The sequence below is a fragment of the Hoplias malabaricus genome, chromosome X2, assembly GCF_029633855.1.
Source record: "Hoplias malabaricus isolate fHopMal1 chromosome X2, fHopMal1.hap1, whole genome shotgun sequence".
Lineage (NCBI taxonomy): Eukaryota > Metazoa > Chordata > Actinopteri > Characiformes > Erythrinidae > Hoplias > Hoplias malabaricus.
Genome location: NC_089819.1, coordinates 8845278 through 8872013, shown reverse-complemented (window position 1 = coordinate 8872013; position 26736 = coordinate 8845278). Strand labels below are relative to the sequence as shown.

Sequence of the window (26736 nt, the reverse complement as noted above, 5' to 3'; positions counted from 1 at the left end):
AAAATTTTCGTTCATTATTTTAACAAACTATTACAGAAATTCAAAGTGTATTTATTTGTTTTATATTACTTACCTTCCTTCACTTATTAAAAGATTGTTTACTATTTCTATTATTTTGTTTACTACATTTAATCATTTAGCACTCTCTTATCCAGAGCGGCATATAATAAAGGTTTTGTTTGTATTGTTCCTTTATACACTTACTTTAAGATGTGTCTCTGAATGTATGCCGATAAACGAATGCTAAGTGATGTGCATAGTGTGCCGTTACTTGTGCATGTCTGACGCAAAGGCTATTTAACACCTTTATCATATCACAACTCTGGAGACCGAAGACCGTTGTCAGCAGGTTTAATGACACTCAAAAGGGTGAAACTGAAAACGAGAGAAACGATACAATAAATCATGAATATGTGCAGCACATAATGCACTTTATACCCAATTTCCACCGAGTTACATCATTAGATACTTCCATATGTATAAACTAACGCTACCGACAACATCTTGGCCAACACCGCAAATCGCGGGTAATTTGCACAAAAAAAATACTCATTTTACAGTAAAATAATACATAAGTAAGCTATATCTAACACAAATAAATAATTTCTTTGGTACATACCGGCAATGCAACATTAAACAAAGATGTGTGCAGTACTTTATTCCAACCGGACTTCATGAACTGAGAGGCGAAGCCATTACTGTTTTGCTGGACTGCTACTGCTGGTCAATAAAGTTTTTTTTTTTCAATTAATTAAATTGATAATTGCAATACTTGAAAACAACACCTGAGGGCGGGCTTTCTGCCTTTAATCCAATATTGATAAATCAGCTTCTCACAGCATATTAGAAACCTCTTAACAGAACACATAGCTTAACATAACTGTTAACACTTTGAAAAAATATTTGTTGCTGTGACTGTTTACTATATCTACAGTGATTTTAGATGAAGAGCCTTTGCTCTTTATCACGTCTGGTAATATAAACAAGTAAACGCCGCGAGCCACTGCTATCTGCGCAGGCCCGCGAGGCAAGCAAGGCGCCCATTAAAAGCCAAGGATGTGGAGTATGACGTGTTTTTGTGGGTGTTTTTTTTTTTGGGTGGGTATTTTTGGCAGTGAGGAGCATTGTAAGGGTCAACACTCGTGCGCATTTGAAGAAAAGAGACTGAGAGGAGTATGTGGTTCATTGCAACGGGCAACTCGACTACGAACAATAAAGGTTAAAATGTCATTTTCTGAGTTCACATGGGTTTTAGGGTTTGTACTTTTGTTTAATGCTGCGATATTGCCGCTTAAACACATTCAGTATTGAAACACCTGGATAGTCCGTCTCGTGTTTCCTGTCAGTAGTTTACAGTGGTTCCATGCCACATTCAGTGCCCAAACACCTGGATAGTCTGGTGTTTTTGGACATTGGACACCTCTGTTTATAGTTATTTCGGTATACTGCACATGTATGTAAATCCTTATACTATTTGTACACAAAACATTGTAAATTTGTTCAGTCTTGTAAGATTCTCAATGATGTTATTTGGTCTATTTTCTTTAATTAAATTATAAGACTCATACAGGTTTAATCATTCTGGTCCAATAATCCTTGTGTAACATTACATACTGTTCAGTCAGAGTCTTCAGTCTGACATCTGTACAAAAAATTTTTGGGTAGTCTGTAGGCTCAGAATGCATATGTATTTTTTTTTGCCTACATAACAGAACATTCTAAGACTTGGTAGAATACTACTGTCTAAAACCTATTAGCGTGACCCAGCTTAATCTGCAGTTTAAACACAGGTCATCTACAAAGGGAGTTATTTGGTTGTTTTATCTGGGACTGTGCATACCATAGACTGTGATACGCATTGATGAACAATGTAGACCAATTTTTCTTTTTTACTTACTTGTGTACTTTGATTTTTGACATTATCAATGTGTCAAATGTATCAATCTGTTTTGTCTTTGTACTTCTTTTTAGTGATCCAGCCATGATTTTTACTATTTATGAACATTTACAAAACTCTTTCTTGCTAGATGAATTCTTTGAATAAACTCTTGCCTAAACAACATTGGACATTTGAGTTATCTGTAATGTGTTTTGTCATTAATACACCCACAGTTTTTTCTTCACTTTGCATATTTTAATTGTTTTTGCTAGACAGGTTGCATGTTTTTCCTATAATTGAGTACAAACAAAAGTGACTTCAATTTTTTTGATTTGCATATATATATATATATATATATATATAGCTTTGTTAGCTTAAATATGTTTAGCTTTGTTTTCCTGCCATCAATATGGTGTGTATTGCACAGGTAGATATGGGCAGAGAAGATGGGAACTGATAAAAATGCAGCCACAAATGGGTTACAGTCAGTATCTGTAAGGGAGGTGTACCTGGTAAAAAGGTTCATAAATACAAAATAAACTGGACATTAAGTATAGATTTAGAATGATGATATTCACTTTAAATATACTGGGTTTTGCAGAGTGGACATACATAATCTCTTCTTGGTCTTTTAGAGAGACCCCCAAATTTGAAGTGACTCCATGTTCCACAGACATCACAGGCCAACCACCAAGTCTGTCCTGTAGGATTGTTGCACCATGGAAGGTCACATACTGACTGTGAAGGAGGCCCCTTGTCATTCCGCAGTAGTTTGTGAGTCACATATGCTTTCAATGCAAGTGCATGAGCCTGAGTAAGGCTGGCAGGATTTATGTTTCTTGTGAGGGCAAGTGCATTCTATAGACATAAATAAAGAATCATCATCATCATCATCATTTTCTTCTCCGCTTCTCCATTTCAGGGTCGCGGTATAAATAAAGAATGAGATTGTTATTTCTTGTGTACAAAATTTTCAAACCTAATCAATATATATTTCTCATTTTGAGATTATTGTAGGAGTATTATAAAAACATGTTATGTAAAATTCTCACCGTATTAGCAGTGTTGCTTATTTCAAGCATTTTCCATATAGTTAGTCTTGAAATTCCTGTAAAAATTATACTATCCCAAAGTTAAACAGTATTATTATAAGCTTACAAGAATATAAAAAAAATGAGAAATATTAGATACACTGGTTGCAAAAACCTGTGCAAAATGTAAATTAAAGCAATGCAATGATGTCCTGTGGTCTGACAAATCAAAATTTTGAAGTTTTTTTAAATCATGAATGCCATGTGTTGCCCTGTGAAGGACTGGGTGTATTCCTGCCTTGCGCCCAATGATTCCAGGTAGACTCTGGACCCACAGCGACCCTGAACTGGATAAGCGCTTACAGATAATGAATGAATGACTGCCATGTCCTCCAAGTTCCAAGCATGACAGTTCAAAAGTGAGAATCCTTTATAGTATGGGGGTGCATTAGAGCACATAGCATGGATAACATGTACATCTGTGAAGGCAGCATTACTGCCTTCAAATTATACATGTTTCGGAGAAACATGCTGCCATCCAGATCTTTTCCAGAGAAGGCCTAGCTCATGTCACCAAGACAATGCCTAGACCAGGGGTCAGCAACTTGTGGCTCTTTGATCTCTCTGATGCGGCTCAGCTTTTGAAAATAATTAATGAGTATTTATACATTCATTATCTGTAAGCGCTTATCCAGTTCAGGGTCGCGGTGGGTCCAGAGCCTACCTGGAATCATTGGGCGCAAGGCGGGAATACACCCTGGAGGGGGCGCCAGTCCTTCACAGGGCAACACAGACACACACACACATTCACACCTACAGACACATTTTGAGTCGCCAATCCACCTACCAACATGTTTTTGGACTGTGGGAGGAAACCGGAGCACCCGGAGGAAACTCGCCGTACACGGGGAGAACACACCAACTCCTCACAGACAGTCACCCGGAGCGGGAATCGAACCCACAACCTCCAGGTCCCTGGAGCTGTGTGACTGCGACACTACCTGCTGTGCCGCCCTTAATGAGTATTTAATTAAAAGGTATTTTATTTTAGTGCATTCATTTTCAAAATGTAATTCTATGAAGATTATGGCGATCTTGTAACATCTAATATATTTTAATATTTAAAATATTTTTGTCGCTCTTAATACACGTCACAACTTCCAATGTGCGACACCCGCCAGTGTGCGGTTTCTTGAACTTTTTGACAGCTGACTGCACGATGCCAGTAAAATAATGACGGCACGCAAAGAGAGGACAGCATTTTTTGTTTGCTGCCAGTGGATAATTTAAGTTCGACGTTTTTTCCATTACTACAAGGACTCAAATAGACATTGAGTATTTTACTTAACCACTCTTTGAGTGGTAAAGGTTGCCGACCCCTGACCTAGACATTCTGCATGGACTAAAAAAAAGTAAGAGTCCAGGTGCTAAACTGGACTGCCTGCAGTTTTTAACCAGTCACTCACTTGCACAGCATTCCAATTTTTTGGGAAACCGAGTTAAATAATTGACTAGATTTACGATTTAACATTTTTTGTAGTGTTGTCTCATTTGACAGTTTTGCTGTTGGTGAAGGTACTTTGAGATGCCCATCAAAATAAATATATTAAATGGTTGCCCATCACTGCATTGTCTTACCAGCATTACAAAAGCGCCACAGCTGCTACCATCTTCTTGTCTTGCTGACACGAGGTTACAGACTCTCCAGTCCCCTGAAAGCTCATTTGTGACTTTGCTCCGTGCATTCATGTAACTTCTGTGTGAACACAAAATCCAATGAATAATAGAGGTTAACATCAGTATCAAACAACAAAAACATTACCAATTTAAACAATAGGCCAACATTAATCTCAATTAATATTTTAGCAGAATTATCACATTATATCCCAAAGATAATAAAACATACATCCACAGGGTCAGGTATTTGTCATTTCTCACACAACTGCCTCCAGAGTCCAGAATGGATACTTCCATTCTGGTAACATCTGCTGCCAGAAGTAACCAGTGATTTGAGTTGATGTTGATGGGGAAAAAAATCCACCTCAGCTGGGAGAACTGAACCTGGTGTACACAGAGGAAATATCAGCATAAATATCAATATAAACTACAATTTAATAAAATTAACTGTTCATAACTAACAGACAACAATATTTATTTTACCTTTTTAAACATCCAAGAGTCACATCTATCTGTTTCCCACAAAACGGCCATGTATGAGGGAATATTAAAAATGTGGTTTTGTTGAGTGGGCTCACTGTTGACTTCATTTTTCAGGACAGCCAAATAGCTATTTATTACTTGTAAAAAGTAAAAAGAAAAGAGAAAATGAATGTTTCGGTAGGGTTATCTAAAAGTGCCTCACATCTGACAATCTTGCCCTAACTCTACCTTGTCATTAACCACTCCGGATGCTCCAGCGTCTTGAAATCAGCTCTCAAGTACCTCCCCATAGACATGGTACCTAACATGACTGCCTCTGACTGACTCAACAACTTGATGCTTGTTCAACTCTGTCAACAGCCTAACAGAGTTTTTTTGCAATGTTAATATCAGTATTTTTAATTAACTACTGCACTTGGTATACAATAAAAAAAAAACATAGGATCTAATTACAATACAATCACAATACAAAGATATATTCATTACACGCATAAAAAATGTATACTGTAACACGATATGCATCACAATATTTTGATACACAGACAATGCACTAATAGTGGCTCTTTTAAAATGATGAAAAAACTCAACATTTCTCATACTGCACTGCACAAATGTAGTCTTTGAGTGTTCTTTTAGTACAGACAATGCTATTTGTTTAAATATGCCAACAAAACTGTAATCACTAAAAATAAAATATAATTTTCTGTCCTCTATTTTCCTTTGTAATTTAACTTTCATTACCACTTATTTGTAATCCTGTTCATAAAGTTACTGGTCATAAACATTTACAATTCACTGTACATGTATTTATTTTTCTCCTACATGAAATATCCTGAAATTCAGATGAATAAAAAGAGTATACCCTACCAGTTTCAATGATCACACAGCAGTGTGAACATGACTTCACAGAAATTTGCTGATCAGGCTGAATGTAACCTGGAAATAAAAATAAATAAATAATTAACTGTAAATCTACATTTATTTGATAAAGCTAACAACTTTACCAAGACAGTCTTCAAGCTTTACTTTGCTAGCGTGGCATTTTTTGTGTCGTTTCAGTAATTGGTGCAAGTTTCCGCTTTGCAGCATCTTTTGAATTACTGACAAGTGGCAGACAGTTTTCTTTTGGCAGAGACCTTCTGAGTTTTTCTGCAAGACAGTGTACAACTGAAGCTTCATTCTTCAACAATTCCTTATTCATGCAGAGGTATGATGCATCTTGAAGAATCTTCAGTTTTTCTCACAATACTTGCTGAGCACTTGGTTTATTTTGTTTACATCTTGTGCTATCTTCTGAAAATGAAATGAAGATACCCACATTGGAAAAAAGAGAGACATAGTCTGTGTCATCATCTGTTGTGTGTTTCTTTTCTTCTAACGTTTTCTGAGTTTCATTCAATAGAGCAGGGGTGTCAAACCAAATCCACGGAGGGCCATGTGGGTGCAGGTGTTCTTTTCAACCACGCAAAAGCCCCACACTACTGAAAGTCAAGATCTATTGATTAGATCCAATGATTAAAAACAGGTGGAATGAGGTGTGGCTTCTGTGTGGTTGGAAAGAAAACCTGCACCCACACGGCCCTCCGTGGATCTGATTTGACACCCCTGCAATAGAGCATCCCGGTCTAAGATCACATATGGACTATTGGTGTACTTGGAGCTCAACATTTCCCATGAAATTTCAGAATTGTTAAAAATGACAAAAATGTGTTTGCAAGGGAGAAATGTAGACTTGAAGGAGACACACTAACAAACTGGACATCTATCCACAGATCCACAGAATACCACTGAGCTGACTGTTCACTCTTAACCTGAAAGCATCCTTTCCCCAGGTCATGCACTTTTTCTGCACCATAAAAAGAGGCAGCCTCAATAGCTTTAAGAACTCTGGGATAAGTCCACTGTATAATTTGTACTCACTGCTATAGCAATAATTTAGTTTAGCATAAGACAGGAGATGTTTGGGTAAAAATTCACATACATTTCGGCCAACGAAGAAACTGTACTGGACCCTGAAAGCTTCAGATAAAAATTCTTCAGCGAGTTGTTCATTGCCTCAATGCCATTATTTGTTGTCACAGACACACTGAATCCATAAGGTGCAAATGCTCTGCACCATCTCTGTGAAAAGAAAAGAGGGGAAAAAAATAAAAACACACACATACTAAAAATATTTAGTACATATAACAAAATAGATTGTTATACATAAAGTATGTCCCAAAAAATTAAAGTGCAAGTTTTCAAATTGGAATACAGAAGAGTTAATCTGCTCAGTTAAAGTAACCCCTTTATGTTGTTTTGAGTCCAGTCACCATTTAGTGTCTTTTTCTTTTCATTTTATAAAATTCTAAAAGAAAAATCACTTTTTACAATTATTGTACCAGACAATGCATAACAAAAACATACAAAGACATGCAACTGCAATTTAAAATTTCTTATTCTTATTGTTCTTGAATTACATTTACATTTATATGGAGTTTAATTATTCACTTCTCTAAACAAAAAATAAAAATAAAAGCACTTCAGATGAACACCAAAAATGAGAATTGGCCATCATCTAGCAAACATTGACATATTAGTCCTGCAGACAAAATTTAAAACACTCTTAATAGCCCAGAAGAAAACTGTGTTGATCAAATGTTGCTTTCTGGTGGTTTAGAAGACATATCCTAAAGATATCCTAAAAATCCTTAGGAGCAATGACATGCCAAAAATGAAACATGAGATACAAAAGAGACAAAAAAGTAAAAAAGACACTTCACTGGGATTTTCTACTAAACCTCAGAAGTGTCTTTTTCTCAGTAGAAATAGCTGAGCAGCAGGACAATTGGCTAAAATCTCTTCATCTGATCTCAGTTATCTAGGAGAAACTAGCAAGATCACACGGACATTCAAACTCTTAATGTACATTAGGTCTAGTAACTCGAACAATGACATTGTTTGGTCAACACTCCATAAAATATATGACATTAAGGGAAGTTACTGAACTAATTCTCTTTGAAAAAACATTACCTCCTTTATGCCAAGCCAGCTTCTCTCTACGTAGTGTCTCACTGCAGCATTAGTCTTATACAGATAACTGTCCTTCAACTTCTGAATCTCCCTAGCACATGCTTCTTCATTACAAGCAGTCACCACACTACGGAGGTGGCTGAGCAGTTCACTTCTTTCATGAGCTGACATATTGTTCTTGCCTGGAGTAATAAAATTCCAAATCACCAACACTGTCAATATGCTAACTGAATATTTATTCTATAAAAAGATAAACTTACAAAATAACAAAAAGGTCTCACTTTCTCTCGTCCACCGAATCCAGGCCTGCTCCCGATGGAAAGCACAAAGATATTTTTTTGCATTAGGAAAAACTAATTGGAGTGCCTGGTATTCTTGCTCAGAATAATCCAGCATTAAGTATTTGGGGTTCCATTCCATATTCCGCTGGTGCAAAATGCAGAGTGACTCAGAGATGGCTTCAGTCGTTTCACTTTCACAAATAAATTCTGCTACAGGTTTATAGCCAACATTTGTTCTCACAACCACCAAAAAAAAGGGGTAAGGCTTATTTGCTTGTTTTGTAGGTTGCATCCAGAAGGATCGTTTCCCCATATCGCTGCAGAAGTCTCTACTGTTCTGTAGTCTGATGCACAAATAAGAATGTATTTCGTACAGTTTTTGCAGGAACAGGTTCTTTACTTAAGTTGTAAGTCTCATCTGTGGATTCTGGTGTGCTTGGAAAACTCTCCTCTGGGAGCCTGGGGTCCTGCTCAAAGGATTTCACTAGGCAACCATTATCCAGCTGTCCTATCCAGCATTATCCAGTAGGACTGGTCATGTGCATGAGGTTGAATAAAGTGCAGAGCTCAGTTTTTACAAATTGTTTCAGGACTTTTATGAGATGCTCATAAACAAGGTACTGTTGTTATTCTTAGTGAAACATATTCATATATTTTGTCACGCACTAAGGGGTGTATATTCCTTGAGAAACCACTTTCAAATGAGATATGATGGGTCTTGGGTGCTTTGCTCAGAGGCAGGCTCAAGTGGATAATCTCAGATGTACTGAGTTTTTCTTGTTTTTTGAGAGATTCTAAAAGTTTGTCCAAAGCCATTTGTTTCCTGGCTCTGCTGGCTCCCTCTGGCACAGCAAAGTCATCATATCTATAACACACCAAAGCAATTTATTTTTGCATTCCATTATAACACTACCATCCTAGCAAATTAAAAAAATAAATGAATAAATTTAGCATCCTCACTTTACAATTAAAACAGCATCCTACAAATGAAAGCAAATTTATACCTTGTAATTTAGCGAATAAAAAGCTTTGCTGGACAATTAACTTTTTTGGTTGTCTGAATGTGGACTCTTTTCCTCTTGCCAGTATAGGCATGTTCGACACCTGCACAAAGCTGATCCAACACACAAACACAAAACACACAATGTTATCTTTGCTGAGGATGGTGCTTGAAATGCTCACCAGAGTTCATAGATCATCAGGCATCCCACTAGGTATTACTAACCAAAATTATGCAATTTGTCAGTTATCAGCTTGACCTTATCCTCAACTTATTAAAAAATAATAATTAATCTTCAAGACAAAACAAAAATAGGAAAAGAAAGATGAATGACATTTGGCTAACTCAACGCAGGCAAATACAGAAAAGTACAATAACTTACTTCTTTTGATTTCATTCAGTTACTTCCTTTACAACAATGACAGCAGTAAATCAATCAATTCGTCTCTATTAATGGGATGTTCTCAGAAATATCTTCCACCTTCCAAAGAACTTTATGTGTACGTTTTTCTTTTTTTTCTTGTCATTAGACCTGTGATGAATTGTAATGTACTTAATTAACTTTTTAAACTGATTATCCTGGGTTTAGAGTGAAGGTTCAAATACTTTTGCTCACAAAGACATTTGATGTTGGATACATTTGTATAATAAATTATTGAATTACTATATAATTGTATTCTTTCTTTTATTGGGTTCCCTTCATATATTGTTACAACTTCAATGAAGATCTCATAATATTTTGGGTCACATTTACATATAAATTCATATAATGTTAAAGGGTTAACAAAATGTTTAGCATTATTGTACCAGATTGCTCCTACCAGATATTGAAGTCATTGTTGCTCGTTTATGGCACTCCAAAACTGTATCCAGTTCATGTTTTGTTGTTACAAAACCAGAAATGCGGTTGTCAGACTTTGAGAACTTTAAACATGCTGGAAGCCAATCTGTGAAATCATAAACATTTGTCATTTTTTGTGAGAAAAAAAATGGTGAAAATAATTGTACAGTTCCTGTCTCATAAGAAGTTTGTTGCCTTGGCCAAAGACAGCAATACTGAATCTTACCCACCAAAAAGTTGACTGCATTAAAATGTTACTGTCTGCAGAATTTCTGAAAAATAGGGCTATATAATGAAGCATTAGTTTTTTCCCACCATTATGGTTATGAGATGCCAATGGTTAGGAAAAAAACTTTTCCAAAGTCTCTTGAATTTTTAAAGACATCATTTAGCATTTGACATGCCACAGAGCACTGACAAGCATTAACCCATGTGAAAAGCTGGCAGTGTCAGAGCTGAAATTTGGCACGCATGTGAAACTGGGTTCATTTTCGGGGGGTGATACAAATCATGAAAGACTCTGTAATCAATCAATAAGCTGGGCCAGGTATGGTGCACAAAAGACATGAAATATTGAAGGGCTGTGGGGCACTAGGAGGAGAGTTAAGAGAAACTGTACTAGACTTACATAGACAAGATAGACAACTCACCTAAATTAACAATGGTTTCCTCTGCCATGACACCACTGTTAATAAAATACAAAAGCAGAGAAATAAAGAATAAAAGAAAAAAGAAATATGTATGCATATATAAATATTTCCTGAAATAACAGGAAGACTATCCAGGTGTTTGGATATACTGAATATAGTATATAGCCACTATAAACTGTACTAATATGAAACACGAGACGGACTATCCAGGTGTTTCAATACTGAATGTGTTTAAGCGGCAATATCGCAGCATTAAACAAAAGTACAAACCCTAAAACCCACGTGAACTCAGAAAATGACATTTTAACCTTTATTGTTCGTAATCGAGTTGCCCGTTGTAATGAACCACACACTCCTCTCAGTCTCTTCTCTTCAAATGCGCGGGTTCTAACTGCATATGAGTGTTGACCCTTACAATGCTCCTTCCTGCCAAAAAGCCCCGCTCAAAAGCACACCCACAAAAACACGTCATACTCTAGTAATGCACATTATGTCCTAGTCGCGTTCATATGTCGTCACCTAGCGCTATCACTGGCTGTGTCTGAAATGATCACTCGTTCACTGATCCCTATATAGATTGTGCTATGTATAATACTAAATAGGGAAGCAGCGAGCGACAAAAAGGGGGTTTCCAGCCCAAAGGTTCATTACCCGAAGCCTCATTGAATCGTTCTCACTAGTGACCCCTGTTGTGCAAAGCGTTATATGACAGAATAAAATTAATCCTGAGCCAGAATATCATGGAACACTCATTTCGCTGTACCACAAGACAGACAAACTGGAAAGGTTTTTATCATTAAACCGATATGTATTGTCGGATATTAGTCCGTAAGAAGTATACACCGGTTGTTCACTTGATTTACGGTGCATTGTGGGTAATAATCTAGTGTAATAGCATATATAGGGAATCAAATCGCTCACTGAGAATTCAAACAACACTACAAAATGGCCAACAGTACACTAAATAGTACACTAACCAGTGAATGGGTCAGCAACCATAATCAACAATATGTCACCGGAAATAGCTTTTTTTTGCATTTCTACCGTATTTCCATTTCAAAATTAAAATGATTAAAAATGATTTAATGATTTTTTTTTTACCTGAAATCCTTTACCAAGTATACATACTATAGTGTATATATGTATGTGTGTGTGTATATATATATATATATATATATATATATATATATATATACATAAAAGTACATTAAAGCAGTTCACGTGGTGCAAAAATATAATTATTTATAATACACACACACACACACACACACACACACACACACACACACACACACATATCTATCTTGTTTGCAATCCGTGCGGATGTGGGAAATGGATTAATAAAATCAATTCAGAAATTTTTCTGCATGTTTCTATTACTTATTTTATTATTATATTATTATTATTATTTTTATTCTTAATTCAGGAAGGTTTTTTTTTACACTTAGGACAAGGGGGAGTATACAGAAAGATAAAAATACAGAAGGGATAATATACATGGATTTAAATATTTATATTATAAAATGTTCTAAGTATCTTCATAGTTTTATGCCAAACATATATTCATATATACGATAGTATGGGCACCACACACATTGCGGCCAATTACATTCACATCAATGAAGAATGGACAAAGTTTTACTGTAATACTGCCTAAACAATGCCTTTATATACATTTATACACCTTAAATACATTTATACATTGTGTCAACACAAACCCATAGTGAAATGAACTCTCCAGACCCTCCTCTTTTTGAAAACATGCAGTTTTATATCAAACAAGTGTCACTGCACATGTAGGAGTTTCTCACACTATATGTGTGACACACCATATGGTGTAATTCATTCACAATGAAAAAGGATGGACATAGTTTGTGTGAGAGACTCCTATACGTGTAATCTCACATTTATACGGTGTGAGATTCTTACATAGTAGCTTGTTTCATACAAAATTATGAAATGCTTTAGAACAGTTTATGAAGTTAAATATTTATTTGAATAATTACACATTTAAAAGTATTAAACCCCAGAGTCTTTTATTTTGAAAAATTTACTTCCGGTTGCCGTGGGAATCCGATCGCTAGTGTTGCTGTCTTCAGGTTGCTACTTTACTGTCGCACAAAAACAGACTTGACTTGACTCTTGATAATAAAATCAGGTATATACTTTCAAACCAGGTTCAGAAAGAGGAGCGAAGCGGGAAAAGAGGTTAAACCACACTGAAGCTGGATTCTATAGACGCTTAAACGACTGGAAAACGTTTAAGGTATGTTTAAACTTTCAGCTTGTTTGGGCATGGCATTTAACCAGGTGCAAACTTTAAATGCGAGTGCGAAAAATAGCACCTTGTCTCTTCCAGATTTGTGGTTCTAGGATGAAGTTAGCTTTTTATATTAATCGGAATTCCCGTTCCTACGTTAAACTTCCTACTTTACATTCTGTCTCATGTCAGTGCCCCAAACGCACTGACATGAGACTTGAGACATGAGACAGTCAGTCGGGTAAAAAAGCTTTGGTATCAGTGATTTTGCACTGTTTGTAAAATTTCTGAGTTGAGTCTGTTTTTGGCATATTGATAGAGCTTATAAATCGTTATCTAGTAACGTTAAAGTCTCATCCTCAGGTCTCTGTGTATGCCCCAGAGTTTGCTATTCACTAAATGTTTATGACAAAAACGGTTATAGCTTGCTGATGTTCTGTGAATTTCGCCCAGTTTACTTGGTGTTGTTGTGTACATCTATCGCCTCCTTATTTTCTATTATCAGGAACATGCTGGTACCTGAAATGTTGCTAAGTCAAAGTAAAAATTTTAGAAAAAGATGCACTCTGACTTTTGCTGCCTTTGGGACAAAGGCCTTCCTACTTACTTCTTGTACTGGGCAACATACAGAAATGAAAGGGGCACATCTGCACACCTCTGTTTGCCAGTCAGTGGTAGGGGCACAGTTGTGCATCTAGTAAAAAGCCTGTTAAACACCAAATATATTACTTTAACACTAAAGTGGGCAATACACTGCCAAGGATGGGAAATGAAGTACAAATTAACATGTAATTTTTATTAATCACATTAATATAGATTATGTGCAATTTCATGCATAAATTAAAACAAACTCTAGAGCCATGTGAAGTCTCCTCCTATTTTAAACACCCCATCATCATCATCTTGGCCCCAAGAAACCCTCCACCAGAGTACTGAATGACTATTTGCTGATGGCACCAGCATCTGTGGTCATGTAGTCCATTGAGTGACTTGTGTTCGCCCCCAGCAGTCCCCTTTTGGCCCATCACACTAATGCTGGAAGTATGGCACAACGGCTCCTGTGACGGTACACACTGCAGAACACCAGTACAAACTGCAGAACAGTGGTACACACTGCAGAACCGCGATGCACAGTGCAGAACATTATTACATACTGTAGAACTGCAGAACAGCGGTACACACTGCAGAGCAGCAGCTCCTGTGCCAGTACACAATATAACAGCATTTTGTTTGTGTTTTTTACCTTAATTAAACCTTGGAGATGTGTTTGTGTGTTAAAGTGTTGTGATTTTTATGTTACTCAGCATTGGGAATGTGTAAAATGTTTGGGAGCTAAATTTACAAAATATTGATTACAGTAAAAATAGCAGGCCTATATGGAGACTGAAGAACGTCTGGGGAAAATACATGAATCTACATTAATGCTCTGTGCCAAAACCTTTATATGTTTATAATCTATCATACTCAAGTATACTTTGCTGCAAGCTGAAGGGCAGGAGTACTGAGTTTATAAGAAATCTGGAAAAACTTCAAAGATTTATCTTCTGAAAGACTAAATTATCTTACATAAACAAATGTTATTCTGAATGGGAAAATTGTGAGTCTGGAAATCTGGTTATACATGTAGACATTTGTTGGTTATAAATATATTTTAAAAAAGCAGTTTTATACAAAATATATTTATAGTAGATTTTTTTATATTTTAGATTATTGATTTATTTATTTTTGGTAAATCGATATCACATTGCAGCACAGTACCTGATCTGATTAATATTAAAACACAGTGTCAGCCAGAGCTGCTTCAATTACATCTATATACTACACAGTCATATCATAATATTATGACCATATTTATGTCCATTCTCTCAGCTTCACCGACCATAGTGCAGCACTATTTTCTACAATTACAGACTGCAGTCTATATGTTGCTCTGCATACTGTTTGCCCCTTTTCATCCTGTTCTTCAATGGACAGGTCCCTCCCAAATGTTACTGCATGACATAATCATTCATTATTAAAGATCCTCTAATAGTAAAATAGCATCACAATGATTTTGAAGGTGTAATTTTAAGGAAAATACTTAGTTTGCTTTAATTTGGTTTAAAATGGTTTAATTAACTGCAGAGTGTACCGTCACAGGAGCCACTGTTCTGCTGTGTATTCCGCAGCAGGAGCCACGGTCCTGCAGTGTTTACCAACACAGGAGCCACTGTTCTGCTGTGTGTACCACGGTTCTGCTGTGTGTACCGTGGTTCTATTGTGTGTACCGGAACAGGAGCCACTGTTCTGCTGTGTGTACCACTGTTCTACTGTGTGTACTTGCACAGGAGCTACTGGCCTGCTGTGTGAACCACGGTTCTACTGTATGTACCACGGTTCTGCTATTTGTACCACTGTTCTGCTATTTGTACCACTGTTCTGCTATTTGTACCACTGTTCTGCTGTGCGTACCACTGTTCTGCTGTGCGTACCACTGTTCTGCTGTGCGTACTGGCACATGAGCCACTGTCCTGCTGTTTGTACCACTGTTCTGATGTGTGTACCACGGTTCTACTGTGTGTACCGGAACAGGAGCCACTGTCCTGCTGTTTGTACCACTGTTCTACTGTATGTACCACGGTTCTGCTATTTGTACCACTGTTCTGATGTGTGTACCACGGTTCTACTGTGTGTACTGGCACATGAGCCACTGTCCTGCTGTTTGTACCACTGTTCTACTGTATGTACCACGGTTCTGCTATTTGTACCACTGTTCTGATGTGTGTACCACGGCTCTACTGTGTGTACTGGCACATGAGCCACTGTCCTGCTGTTTGTACCACTGTTCTGATGTGCGTACCACGGTTCTACTGTGTGTACCGGAACAGGAACCACTGTTCTGCTGTTTACCGCAGTTCTACTGTGTGAACTTGCACAGGAGCCACTGTCCTGCTTTGTGTACCGCTGTTCTGCTATGTGTACTGCACTTCTACAGTGTGTGCCAGCACAAAACTTAATTTCTCACCATTTTGCTTTTCTGAAACCGCATCTGCTCTCTGTAAGAATTTCTGGATCCACTTTATATTAAGTGTCTCTAATAACTGTATAGTTTCACATGAATAACATATGCAACAACAATGTAACTACTGATGAATTAGTACCTGTTACAGATGGATTACAGTAGTACAGCTTATGTAGTTACATATGTGTATCAACTTAGTTTTTGCCTTTTGTAATTACACAAGTGGATCTTCATAGTTGGCGAACACAAAGCATTAAATATGCTTCATACATTTTCAAGCTGGAAAGATACATTTGAATTAATTTGTTCTGTTATATATAGTGCTTTGCCGATTGATTCATAATTCCTGTCTAAATAAGTATAATTCACTGATAAAATGATGAATGTGTTGAAAATTTCCTATCACTATTAGGATACATGTACTAAATAACTCTCATTGTGTTGTGCATTTCTGCAGTAATAGTATATCTGTTACAATGAGATAATTAATGATTAAGATAGTTAATGATTCATTATTACAGAGTAATTGTGTAAAACTTACACTGAATTAGTGAACAGTTCATGTGTAGTTGATAATGTAAGTACTGTGTATTTACAGAAAGATATAATATATGATTAGGTTACCATGTTACAACAGTTATTCATCAGTAATTATGTAAAAGTTACACTTTAAAAAAAGTGGACAATTCCTGTGTAGTTGTGTAGGTACTGTGTAATAATTTCATAAAGGTTACAGAATGGTATAAAGCTGAACCTGCTTACAATGTCTCAACAATTATATAAATATTAGCTAAATGTTAAACTATGGCAAATCCAGTTGAATGTCTTAATGTAAGTTAATACATACCTGCCAGAAAAGGCTTCTGTAACAAAAAAAACCTTGTTCCAGTGTGATTACAAATGTAATTACACATGTTATTACATGTGTGTAATTACATAGAGAATATGCTGTTACAATTATGAAGATCCCCAATCTTGAAGTAATGAAGAAATTACAAAAGGCAAAACTGAAGTTCATACACTTGTAATTACACAAGCTTTACTACTGTAATCCCTCTGTAACAGGTACTAACTCATTAGTAGTTACTTTGTTGTTGCATATGTTGTTCATGAGTAATTACACAGTTATTTAGACTAATTAATATAAAGTGGGACTGAAAATTCTCACCAGCTTCCTCACATGGTGGCCTCCAGTGTTCACTTGAGCAGTTTGCAGCCGAGTGTGAAGCGGTCGCGGATACAATCAGCCAAAATCAGCATTTTCTGACGGGTTCCAGGGCATACTCTCTGTGATTGGGTGAGGAGCTCAGTGATTAGGGAGGATGTTGGAGTCGCTGCTTCTTCACGTTGAGAGGAATCATTTGACGTGGTTTGGGCATCTGATAAGGATGCCTCCTGGATGCCTCCCACTGGAGGTATACCAGGCACATCCAACTGGAAAGAGGCCCTGGGGTAGACCCAGGACACGCTGGAGGGATTATATCTCCTGGCTGGCCTGGGAACGCCTTGGTATCCCCCAAGAGGAGCTGGTGGAGGTTGCGAGGGACAGAGATGTCTGGGCTTTTTTACTCGCCCTGTTGCCACCACGACCCTGAAATGGATTAAGCAGCAAAGAAGATGATGATGATGATGATGATGATGATGATATATCCCAATCTATGTCTCACGGTCTGCAATTTGTACAAATACAATTACATTCATAAATACATGTGTTATGCGAAAATATATTTACATTGCAAATATTTGTAAAGTCGAAGTCTCAAATTTAAAATTTATTTGTAAATTGTAGAGTCTACATTTGTGGATCAAGTCTCTCACGTGAGGTGCATTTGTTCATTTCCTCTTGCGGGTTTTTGGATTTTGAGACTTTCCTCTCGCATTTCACCCGATCCAAATACAAATGCAGCCTGATCCACAAACGTGGCCTCAGGCGAACGAGCCACCGCTAAAAATAGTATAAATTGACACAAAATTAGGAAGTGAGATGTTACTGTAGGAGGACAATAAAGGGGTTTGAAAGAAAACTTACCAAAATTACAGACAAAAGTGAGTGTGTCACGGATCACTTGGCGGACTGACGGAGGCGGGCGCACTCGCTAAAACACAGGGTTTAATATAGGAGTATAACAAAACAACGAGACTTAAACAGAACGAAAACAAACAGGGAGCCAAGCAGGCTAAATTAAACAAGGGTAACTAGACAGGGTAAACGGGACAGACGGACGAAAAGCGAAACAACGACAAAGGAAAAGAAACGGGGAAACTGTGGAGACAGACGGACAGACTATATAACACGACCAACTAGAGAAAGGAGAAATGTGAAATGTACGACAAACAGGACGTGAGACAAGAGGGCTTAAATGCTGACACCAACGAGACACACCTGGACAGATAACGAGGAGGCGGAACAAAGGCGGGACAAGGGCGGAGACAAGGACATAAACAAAACATAGCCATGTGCTAAAAAGAGCACATAACTGGGGAAAACAGAGGTGACGAGACGAGGGCGTGACAGAGTGTTAGAATATTAAATTTTTCCTGTTATTATTTGGCTCATAAAAAAATAATTGGTGTCTGATATTTATTTATTTATTCATTCATTTTTTAGAAGCTTTCTGCTCCTTTTTTTGTCCTTAATCATTACTTTTAAGCTCATTTTCACAATAGTGTTAATACTGATAACATAACACTGATAACATCTACATTTTTCCTTAATTTTGTTATAAATTTGCCTTTGCATTTAATGAATGAATGAATAAATAAATAAATAAATAAACAAACAAACAATCAACAAATTAGTCAATTATAAAAATGATCATTTGTTGCAGTCCTAGAAGAAAGTTACCTGTTGAAAATTTTACCTTTTGACCTTCTTTCGTTTATTTGACTCATCTTTGTTTTTGTTTCCCTTCCTAATATTTTTCCCTCTGTAGTTGAATGATGAAATCCTGCAGCAGTTATCAGAATTTCCTGTTCTTACTCTTCACCGCACTAATCACTGGTAAGTCATGCACATTAATGTCTTTATGCTCTTCTTAACCTAACCCCCAAAACTCACCCAGGCGCAGAGTACGGCTGCCCCCTGTTTTCACTGCCTCTGATCACTAGTGTGTGTGTGTGAGTGTGGTTGTTCTCTGCTATGGATGAGTTAAACGCAGAGGTCAAATTTCATTGCATTGCATTCAATGCATTGTACAATGATCATAAAGCATATCACTAGTTTACTAATTCATTGTTTACCTGTCTAAACTTTGGGGTTTGTTGACCTGCTGGGACTTATTTAATGTAGCAGTTAGTATTTTCTACCACCAAAATGTAGCAAACACTCTTCATGCAAGTAACTAGTTATTAATTTGACCTTTTCTATGATGTGCCACTTAAATGTAATGAAGAATCAAATTGCCTTATAGTGCTAAATTAAAAATTAAAAAGTTATAATATTGCCAGGAGACGTTTAGGAGACATTGCCGATGTCTCACAATACCTTCTGTCTCAATCTCTATTTCAGTGGCTGAATCGGCTGTTCCCTCGGTAAAAGTGAAGCTCCATGACAACGCAACTCTCCCTTGCTCTGAGAGATGTTCAGGTGTGGTCAGATGGACTGTGTACCATAAACCAGATGATGTTCTGGCTGAGTGTAGTCAGACAACATGCAGATCTCTAAAAGAAGGATACCATATGTCACATGATCAGTATTTAGGAAGAGATCTCTCTCTCAACATCTTTAAAGCTGATTTCAATAAGAGAGGCCTTTACACATGTGTCTGTGACAGTAAAGACCTCTGTGATGTGAACCTTCAGATTGAGCGTAAGTGTTACGTTATTAACTCACTGTCACCGACTGATTTACCAATACTTGTTTTATCATTTATTTACAATCAAACAAGATTCTCACTGTGACTTTTTTTCTGCAGCACTGCATACCTCAGTTCAGATAAAGACCAATGAGTCTCTGATGTTGAAATTGGACATTCCTGAGGCAGTGGAGGTGATTTATAATGGCACGGATGAAGTTGGACCATCCATGGGACAAATCTGTTCGATAGATGGTCGCACATTGCAGTGCAAACCCAATTATAGAGAGAGAGCTTTACTAACATCTGCATTTGAACTCAGAGAAATGTCTATCTCTGATAGTGGAATTTACACCATAATGGACACCCACAACAATGAGATCATTCACATTTACAGTGTGACCGTCCAAGGTAAGATATAATAATCTTTATATAATACATTCTTATTCAGGCTCTGTAAAGTATTACTAAACACATTCCTTTCACATTCATCGTCTTTATTCCTGTTTGTTAGACGTACAAGTTGGTTTTATAGTTTTTTAAATGCAGAAGAGTATCTCAGAAACTGGCAAAAATAAAAAAAGAAATTTAGTAAACTTCTTGTGCTCCTCATACTAATCGTTTAGGAGGCACTATAGTCTGGGGTACTGTGGTAAAAGAAACTATTTAGGCTCTGAAATTCCAATAGTTGCTGCAGTAAATAATACTTTTTTTCAGTCTTGGATCTTGTAATTTATTGTATTTGTGATGTCTTTTTTAGGTGAATTCTCTAAAATTTGCACCAGTACTCAACATGGTATGTGATACAGTTTACTGAGATACTCATCTACTGATTTACAAATCCATTAAAAAAACTGCGCTTTCAAAATATTTCCTACATATTCCTGGAACTAAGTGTTACATGATTGTGTGTTTCTTTTTTGTGTGTTTGTGTACAGAAAAACAACAGTGTGTATGCGGTTCTGATGTGGCTCTGCCAGTGTTGTTGGTGGTTTTAGTTATATTGCCGCTCATAGCTGTGGTGGTGTGGCAGAATATAAAAATTAAAAAGCTCAAGATGACATATGAAACAGATAAGAAACCAAATGGTTTCCTGAAGAATGGACATGGAATTTCAGAGGACAAAGAAAAGATCCATGAACAGGTTTAACCAAGGATCACATCTTTTCTTATTCTATACTTTCTTTCTCTTAAGTGTTAACTTTTGTGTGTGTGTGTGTGTGTGTAAATGTATGTGTGTGTGTTGCCACAGATGTATGAGTGTGTGTGTGTGTGTGTGTGTGAGTGAGAAAATGTGTATATATGTGTAAATATATGTATGAGTGTGCGTGTGTGTATATGTGTAAGGGTGTAAATATGTGTGTGTGTTGCCACAGATGTATGAGTGTGAATATATGTGTTTGTGTGAGATGATGTGTGTATATATGTGTAAATATATGTATGAGTGTGTGTGTGTGTATGTGAATATGTGTAAGGGTGTAAAGGGGTGTGTGTAAATGTATGTAAGTGTGTGTGTTGCCACAGATGTATGAGTGTGAATATATGTGTGTGTGTGAGTGAGAAAATGTGTATATATGTGTAAATATATGTATGCGTGTGTGTGTGTATGTGTAAGGGTGTAAATGTATGTGTTTTGAGAGTGTGTATGTGTTTGTAAATATATGTATGAGTGTGTGTGTATATGTGAATATGTGTAAGGGTGTAAAGGGGCGTGTGTTGTAAATATGCATTAGTGTGTGTGTGTGTACCCTGTGTAAATGTGCGTGAAATTATTTCCAAGATTTTCTAACCACTTTTGTTTTTTTATAGGATCATGTATTTTATACATCCGTTTGAATAAAAACATATGTCATACTTTTACTTGTAGTCTTTGACTAAATTATTAGTGCTTCTAGTATGTAAGAGACTTGTGTACTTCTGCCACTTCTGCCTATACATAAATCTGTAATGGCAAATCTGTTGCCATCCAAAGGATTTTACTGCCTGGGAAATCAGTAGTGATGCAACTCCAGGATTTCTGGAGTCGACAGGGAATCTCATATCCTGTAGCAAATATCAATGAAATCAAATCATTGACTTCATTTCATTTTAAAGTCAAGCTGAAAATAAGAGAGAACATTTTCAGCCAGAACCTTCTCAAGTAGCACTAAATAGCTCAATACCACATAACAAACCTCATTATATAAACCCTGATCATTATATAATCTAAATAATCAAAATGAATGGAATCCAATTTACGTCTTTATTTAAACCAAGAAAAGGATTTATGTTGAATAAACCTTTTATTAAAATATCTTCTGCTCAGTAAATGATTAAAAGAGCAATTGCACAAAGAAACATTTCTCTGTTGAGTCAAATAAATTAAGCCTGACCATGTCCAATAAGAAAAGAACTGAGGGACCTTGCTGGCCCTAGGTATTTAACCTATTATTTTATTCATATATTTTACTCCTGCATTGTATCACCATATTCTCCTCGAAAACAATGATTTAATATTGTTGTTAGTAATAACAATAAGTATTATTATTAATTTTCTCATATGCAGCAGTGAGATAATACTTACTGCTGGCAATCCTCTTATTTATGACCATTATATATATTACTGATATCTGTGCTTTGATGTAACAGCATCTTTCACTGGAAAATAAAATAAAATCACCCTTTTTTGGTGTTTAAAAACTACTAAATATGTCTGATAGCATGTCATGGATTACTGAGTAAATATCCAGTGCCTGAGCTCCCTGTCTGTTGTACAGTCATATTAGTCATGTTCTGTAAATCCAGTATTAAAGCTGGGATATTTTTTTGTCTAATGTTGCTGGGAGCTTGTTCCTCTCTTGCTTTTTGAGTGCTGTTAATATTTGTTGTGTGTGATTGTGCTTTGGTCACTGAAACTATTTTTTCTCAGCATTTACATTTCACTTCTTTTTGTTCCGTGTCATCTTAATTATAGTCAAAACACAGCACGTCCAAACCACAGACACTGGTTTTCTTTGGTACTAACTGCTCAAGTCGCTTGGTTGTCCTTTGCATTTGGCATGTGGCAGATAGGGGCAGAATCATGTGACTACAGTTTGGTAGCCTGGTTTTAAAGGGACAGTACATGAACACACTGTGAGGACATAACAGAATAAAAATAATCGATATAATCGATACAGACAAGTTCTATTGGTCTTTTAGCCTGAGATCCCTCCATCTGGCCAATCATATTGCAGTTCAAAACCACCGCATTGCCAGGTAAACACACACTAATTAAACAGACATGGTGTCCTTCAGTCATTAAGTGACCAGGCAAACAGAGATGATAGCTTTTACTGGACCTAAAAAGCCCCAGTGCCTTTCTAAAAATCTCTTTGACCAAATACATTAAAACGAGAGAAAATTGGCTTTTGAAAGATGGAGGCAGCTTAGAAAGAGTAACACTACAAAACACATCCAGACCGGGCTAATTTTCTCCTGAAAAGGTAAGCAAGACATTTCCAAAACATTTATAGAAGATGCCTAAGCATAAATTAAAGGTGTAAACTACATTTTGTATTTTATATAAATTAAGGGATAGAGATGACTGAAAGGTGTAAGGACTGACAGTGTACGATGTAGAGTAAAATCTTACAAGTAAAAAATTTAAAATGGACTTAAGATACCAGTAAACTTAAGCCAATGAAAGATATTATTGAATATTGCGATAAATTCATCCAGTGACTGTAATAAATTGATTATTATATACTATTTGTGTGATTTTATTTCATTATTGTACAAGCATTCCAATCTGTGGTAGGCAATATTGGAAATTAAGGACTATATAAAAAGATGGTATTTAGTGATCAATCACAACATGCACATTTATCAATTGTACCTCATTTAAATAATGTAAATCAACATTTTTCTCATGTGAAAATGATTAGTCCCAATATCTGACCACATTCACAGATGCTTACTCGAAAGCCCACTTAATTGGTCCAATACATAGTCATCATGGAGAGATAAGAGCAATTATAATATATGTTAAATACCAAGCAAAAGGGACTTAAAATAACATTTCTGCACATTATGCTTCACTGCTGGGCACCTTGAGATCAAAGTACACAGAAGCTCATTCTTAAATCCAGGCTGTTACAGATACACAATGCAGAGCTGTTTTGACAGGGAAAGAAATCAGCTGTTGTTTCATCCTTGTGGTATTTTGACCAAAGCATCTGTGTAAACTTGTGGAAATAGGTGTAAAACATGCCCCTTAATATGTTTAATACTAAAAGGATGAATTGGATTTGGGCAGGCGATAGATGAGGAGTGCAGTAATAGAGCCAGGTGTTTTGACTGCAAGATACTCAAAAGATGATGGTGATGAGAAAACAAGTTCAGTAATTCAGAGATTGTTTTTAAAGATCACTGCCAGACCGCCCCCACGGCCTGAGGAACGTGGTTTTTGCACATAATTAAAGTTGGGTGGGGTTGCTTGGTTGAGAGAATAGTAATCACCTGGTTGTTGCCATGTTTCTGTTAGGAAAAGGACATCAAGTGAATTGTCCAATATTAATTCTTGCAACAGATAAGATTTGTTAGTGAGTGAGTGGACATTAAGGAGGGCAAACGAGGAACTAGAGGGAACAGGGGTAAGAGGGCGTAAATTAGACAGATTAGAAAAACATTTTGTAGAATAAGAAGGTGAGCGAGACAGAGTCCAGAAAGAGCAAATGTTACTTCCATTGGTATAGTGTACAGATTTATTGCGATTCAGCCTTGAGCCACGGTGAAGATAGCGTCGCTGGTTGAGTATACCAGCTCTGCAGGCAGCAACAGCAGAATGTTTGGAAAGACAGTGAGAATACCTATATTTACGTAGTTCATCAGCCGTATAACTAACACACAGTGAGTTGAACAGGGGATCTGGTTTCATGTGGGGGCAATCAAGGACGGGAAAAGTGGAATAGCCAGCAATAGAGTCATAGCAGATAGCAGGTGCATTGTCAGTGGGTTTTAACAAAGTAATTGCATAGCCGCCAAAACTAGTGTGTTCTTTATAAGAGAGAAAATATAGTCAAACCACTCACAAATTTTCAAGCTTTTTAACCCCAGTGGTATACTATGTATAGTTTATAATATAAAGTCTGATTGACATTTATTTTCAGCAGAAATATATTTTTTGTCTTTCACCGGTCAATCTAGTTTCTGGCCATTTCTGTTCTACTGATCAATTTAAAAGTAGATCAGTAGAACAGAAATTACATACCCATAGCAATTCTAAAATACTATCATCATTTCTAAGTATGTGAGATCTAAGAGAGTGATATTATTATGATTGTGTCCAAATTTGTGCTATTGTAGTCAAAGCAGCAATTTATGTCCTTTGAATGCTGACCTTAAAAACTCACTGATACGCTGTAACAAATTCACAAATGCAAAAATTGTTGTATTACATTTACATTAAAATAAACGTCGTTCCTGTTTGCAGGTTTAGACAAACCTCATATTCAGAATAGTTAGGACACTTGCATAAAATGCAGTTAAAATCTCATTAATTTGTTGATTAATCTAACATTTATTTAACAACCAAAGGACAAATATTTTCAGTGTTTTCAATGACATATTTATTTGTATTTGTTAAATATAAACACATTTTTTAAATTGATGCCTGCTTCACACTGGGTCAAACAAATTTTCTTTAACTACAACAGTCTGTGGTCACCATTGCCTGATTCTCCTCTTTATGATGTGCCATACATTTTCAATAGGAGACAGATCTGGATGCAGGCAGGTCAGTCAAGCACATACACTGTGTCTACAAAGCCACACTTTTGCAGAATGAGGCCCGGCTGAAAATATACAAGTTTCACTTTTTGAATGGAATTACTGAAATAAATCAACTTTTTCATGATATTTCATGACACAAAAATGTTCACCCCATCTGAGTTGAGTAAATCATGAAGTGCTAAATTTGAGAGATCTAAATTCTTTAATAATTTATTAAAATTCTGAAATTATTTTTAATCAAACCAAAAGTTGTAGTCTGCTTGCCAGATATGTTGCTGTACACAACAATAGATTTTGGATCTGTATGCTATACCGATGTCTCACAATAGCAATTTCTTACATTAAGAACTTTCATTAAAATGCATTTCAGTATTTTAACAAACCGAAGGTTGTGCTGTTTCTTCAGATGTGTCTCTGTATTTTACAAGTGATTTCAGATCTGCATATCATATGAATCTATTACATTATTGATTCATTTAAATAAAAAATGTATTAAAATTTAACAGAAATATATTTTACTAAAGTAAAGGTTGTAGTATGTTGGTCAGATGTATCTCTGTTGACTACAACTGATTTTAGATATGTATATCATACGGAGGGAGGTTACACAACAATCACAAGCAATCACTGGGTGCAAGGCGGGAACACACTGGAGGGGGCACCAGTGCAGGGCAACACACACATTCACTCACTCCTACGGACACTTTTGAGTCGCCAATCCACCTACCCACATGTGTTTTTGGACCGTGGGAGGAAACTGGAGCACCCGGAGGAAACCCATTCAGACTTGAGGAGAACACACCTGGAGCAGGACTTGAACCACAACCTCAGGATCCTGGAGCTGTGTGACTGCGATACTACCTGCCACTGTCATTATCATGATTATGATGAAAACCCAAAAGTAATTTTCTCAGAAAATTAGAATATTATATTAGACCAATAAAAAACGATTTAAAATACAGAAATGTTGGCCTACTGAAATGCATGTACAGTATACATACTCAGTACTTGGTTGGGGCCCCATGTACGTGAATTACTGCATCAATGTGTCGTGGCATGGAAGTGATCACTCGGTG

General features: G+C 36.6%; 2 protein-coding genes and 1 pseudogene across 3 annotated transcripts in view; 1 reads left to right on the top strand and 2 right to left on the bottom strand.

The window, feature by feature from the left end:
• The window catches only part of LOC136676763 (uncharacterized), a 31403-nt gene extending 20107 nt beyond the window's left edge, over positions 1-11296 (bottom strand). Inside the window, exons 1-12 of the mRNA XM_066653977.1 lie at positions 11163-11296; positions 10855-10889; positions 10185-10310; positions 9368-9477; positions 8083-9228; positions 7052-7191; positions 5938-6006; positions 5071-5207; positions 4817-4971; positions 4549-4666; positions 2932-3001; positions 620-2737 (exon numbers count right to left, since the gene is read on the bottom strand). The gene's annotated coding sequence lies outside the window, so the exon portion shown is untranslated. The remainder of the gene's footprint in view (positions 1-619; positions 2738-2931; positions 3002-4548; positions 4667-4816; positions 4972-5070; positions 5208-5937; positions 6007-7051; positions 7192-8082; positions 9229-9367; positions 9478-10184; positions 10311-10854; positions 10890-11162) is intronic.
• Positions 1-26736, bottom strand: part of LOC136676576 (uncharacterized) — a 310723-nt pseudogene that overhangs the window by 184097 nt on the left and 99890 nt on the right.
• Positions 12966-21614, top strand: LOC136677485 (uncharacterized). 2 transcript variants are annotated; one of them, XM_066655044.1, is made up of 6 exons: positions 12966-13120; positions 19049-19116; positions 19624-19923; positions 20030-20320; positions 20670-20705; positions 20848-21614. In XM_066655044.1, the coding sequence occupies exons 2-6, from the start codon at positions 19053-19055 to the stop codon at positions 21057-21059; spliced, it is 903 nt and encodes a 300-aa protein (XP_066511141.1). In that variant the 5' UTR covers positions 12966-13120; positions 19049-19052; the 3' UTR covers positions 21060-21614. The 2 variants fall into 2 exon arrangements, with proteins under 2 accessions (XP_066511141.1, XP_066511142.1); XM_066655045.1 differs by lacking the exon at positions 20670-20705.

Bases quoted from the DNA above. Each gene is read 5' to 3' on its own strand.
- LOC136677485 (XM_066655044.1), top strand. From the start codon at position 19,053: ATGATGAAATCCTGCAGCAGTTATCAGAATTTCCTGTTCTTACTCTTC. The intron at 19,117-19,623 runs GTAAGTCATGCA...TCTCTATTTCAG, and splicing joins CTTCACCGCACTAATCACTG to TGGCTGAATCGGCTGTTCCC. The intron at 20,706-20,847 runs GTATGTGATACA...GTTTGTGTACAG, and splicing joins TTGCACCAGTACTCAACATG to AAAAACAACAGTGTGTATGC.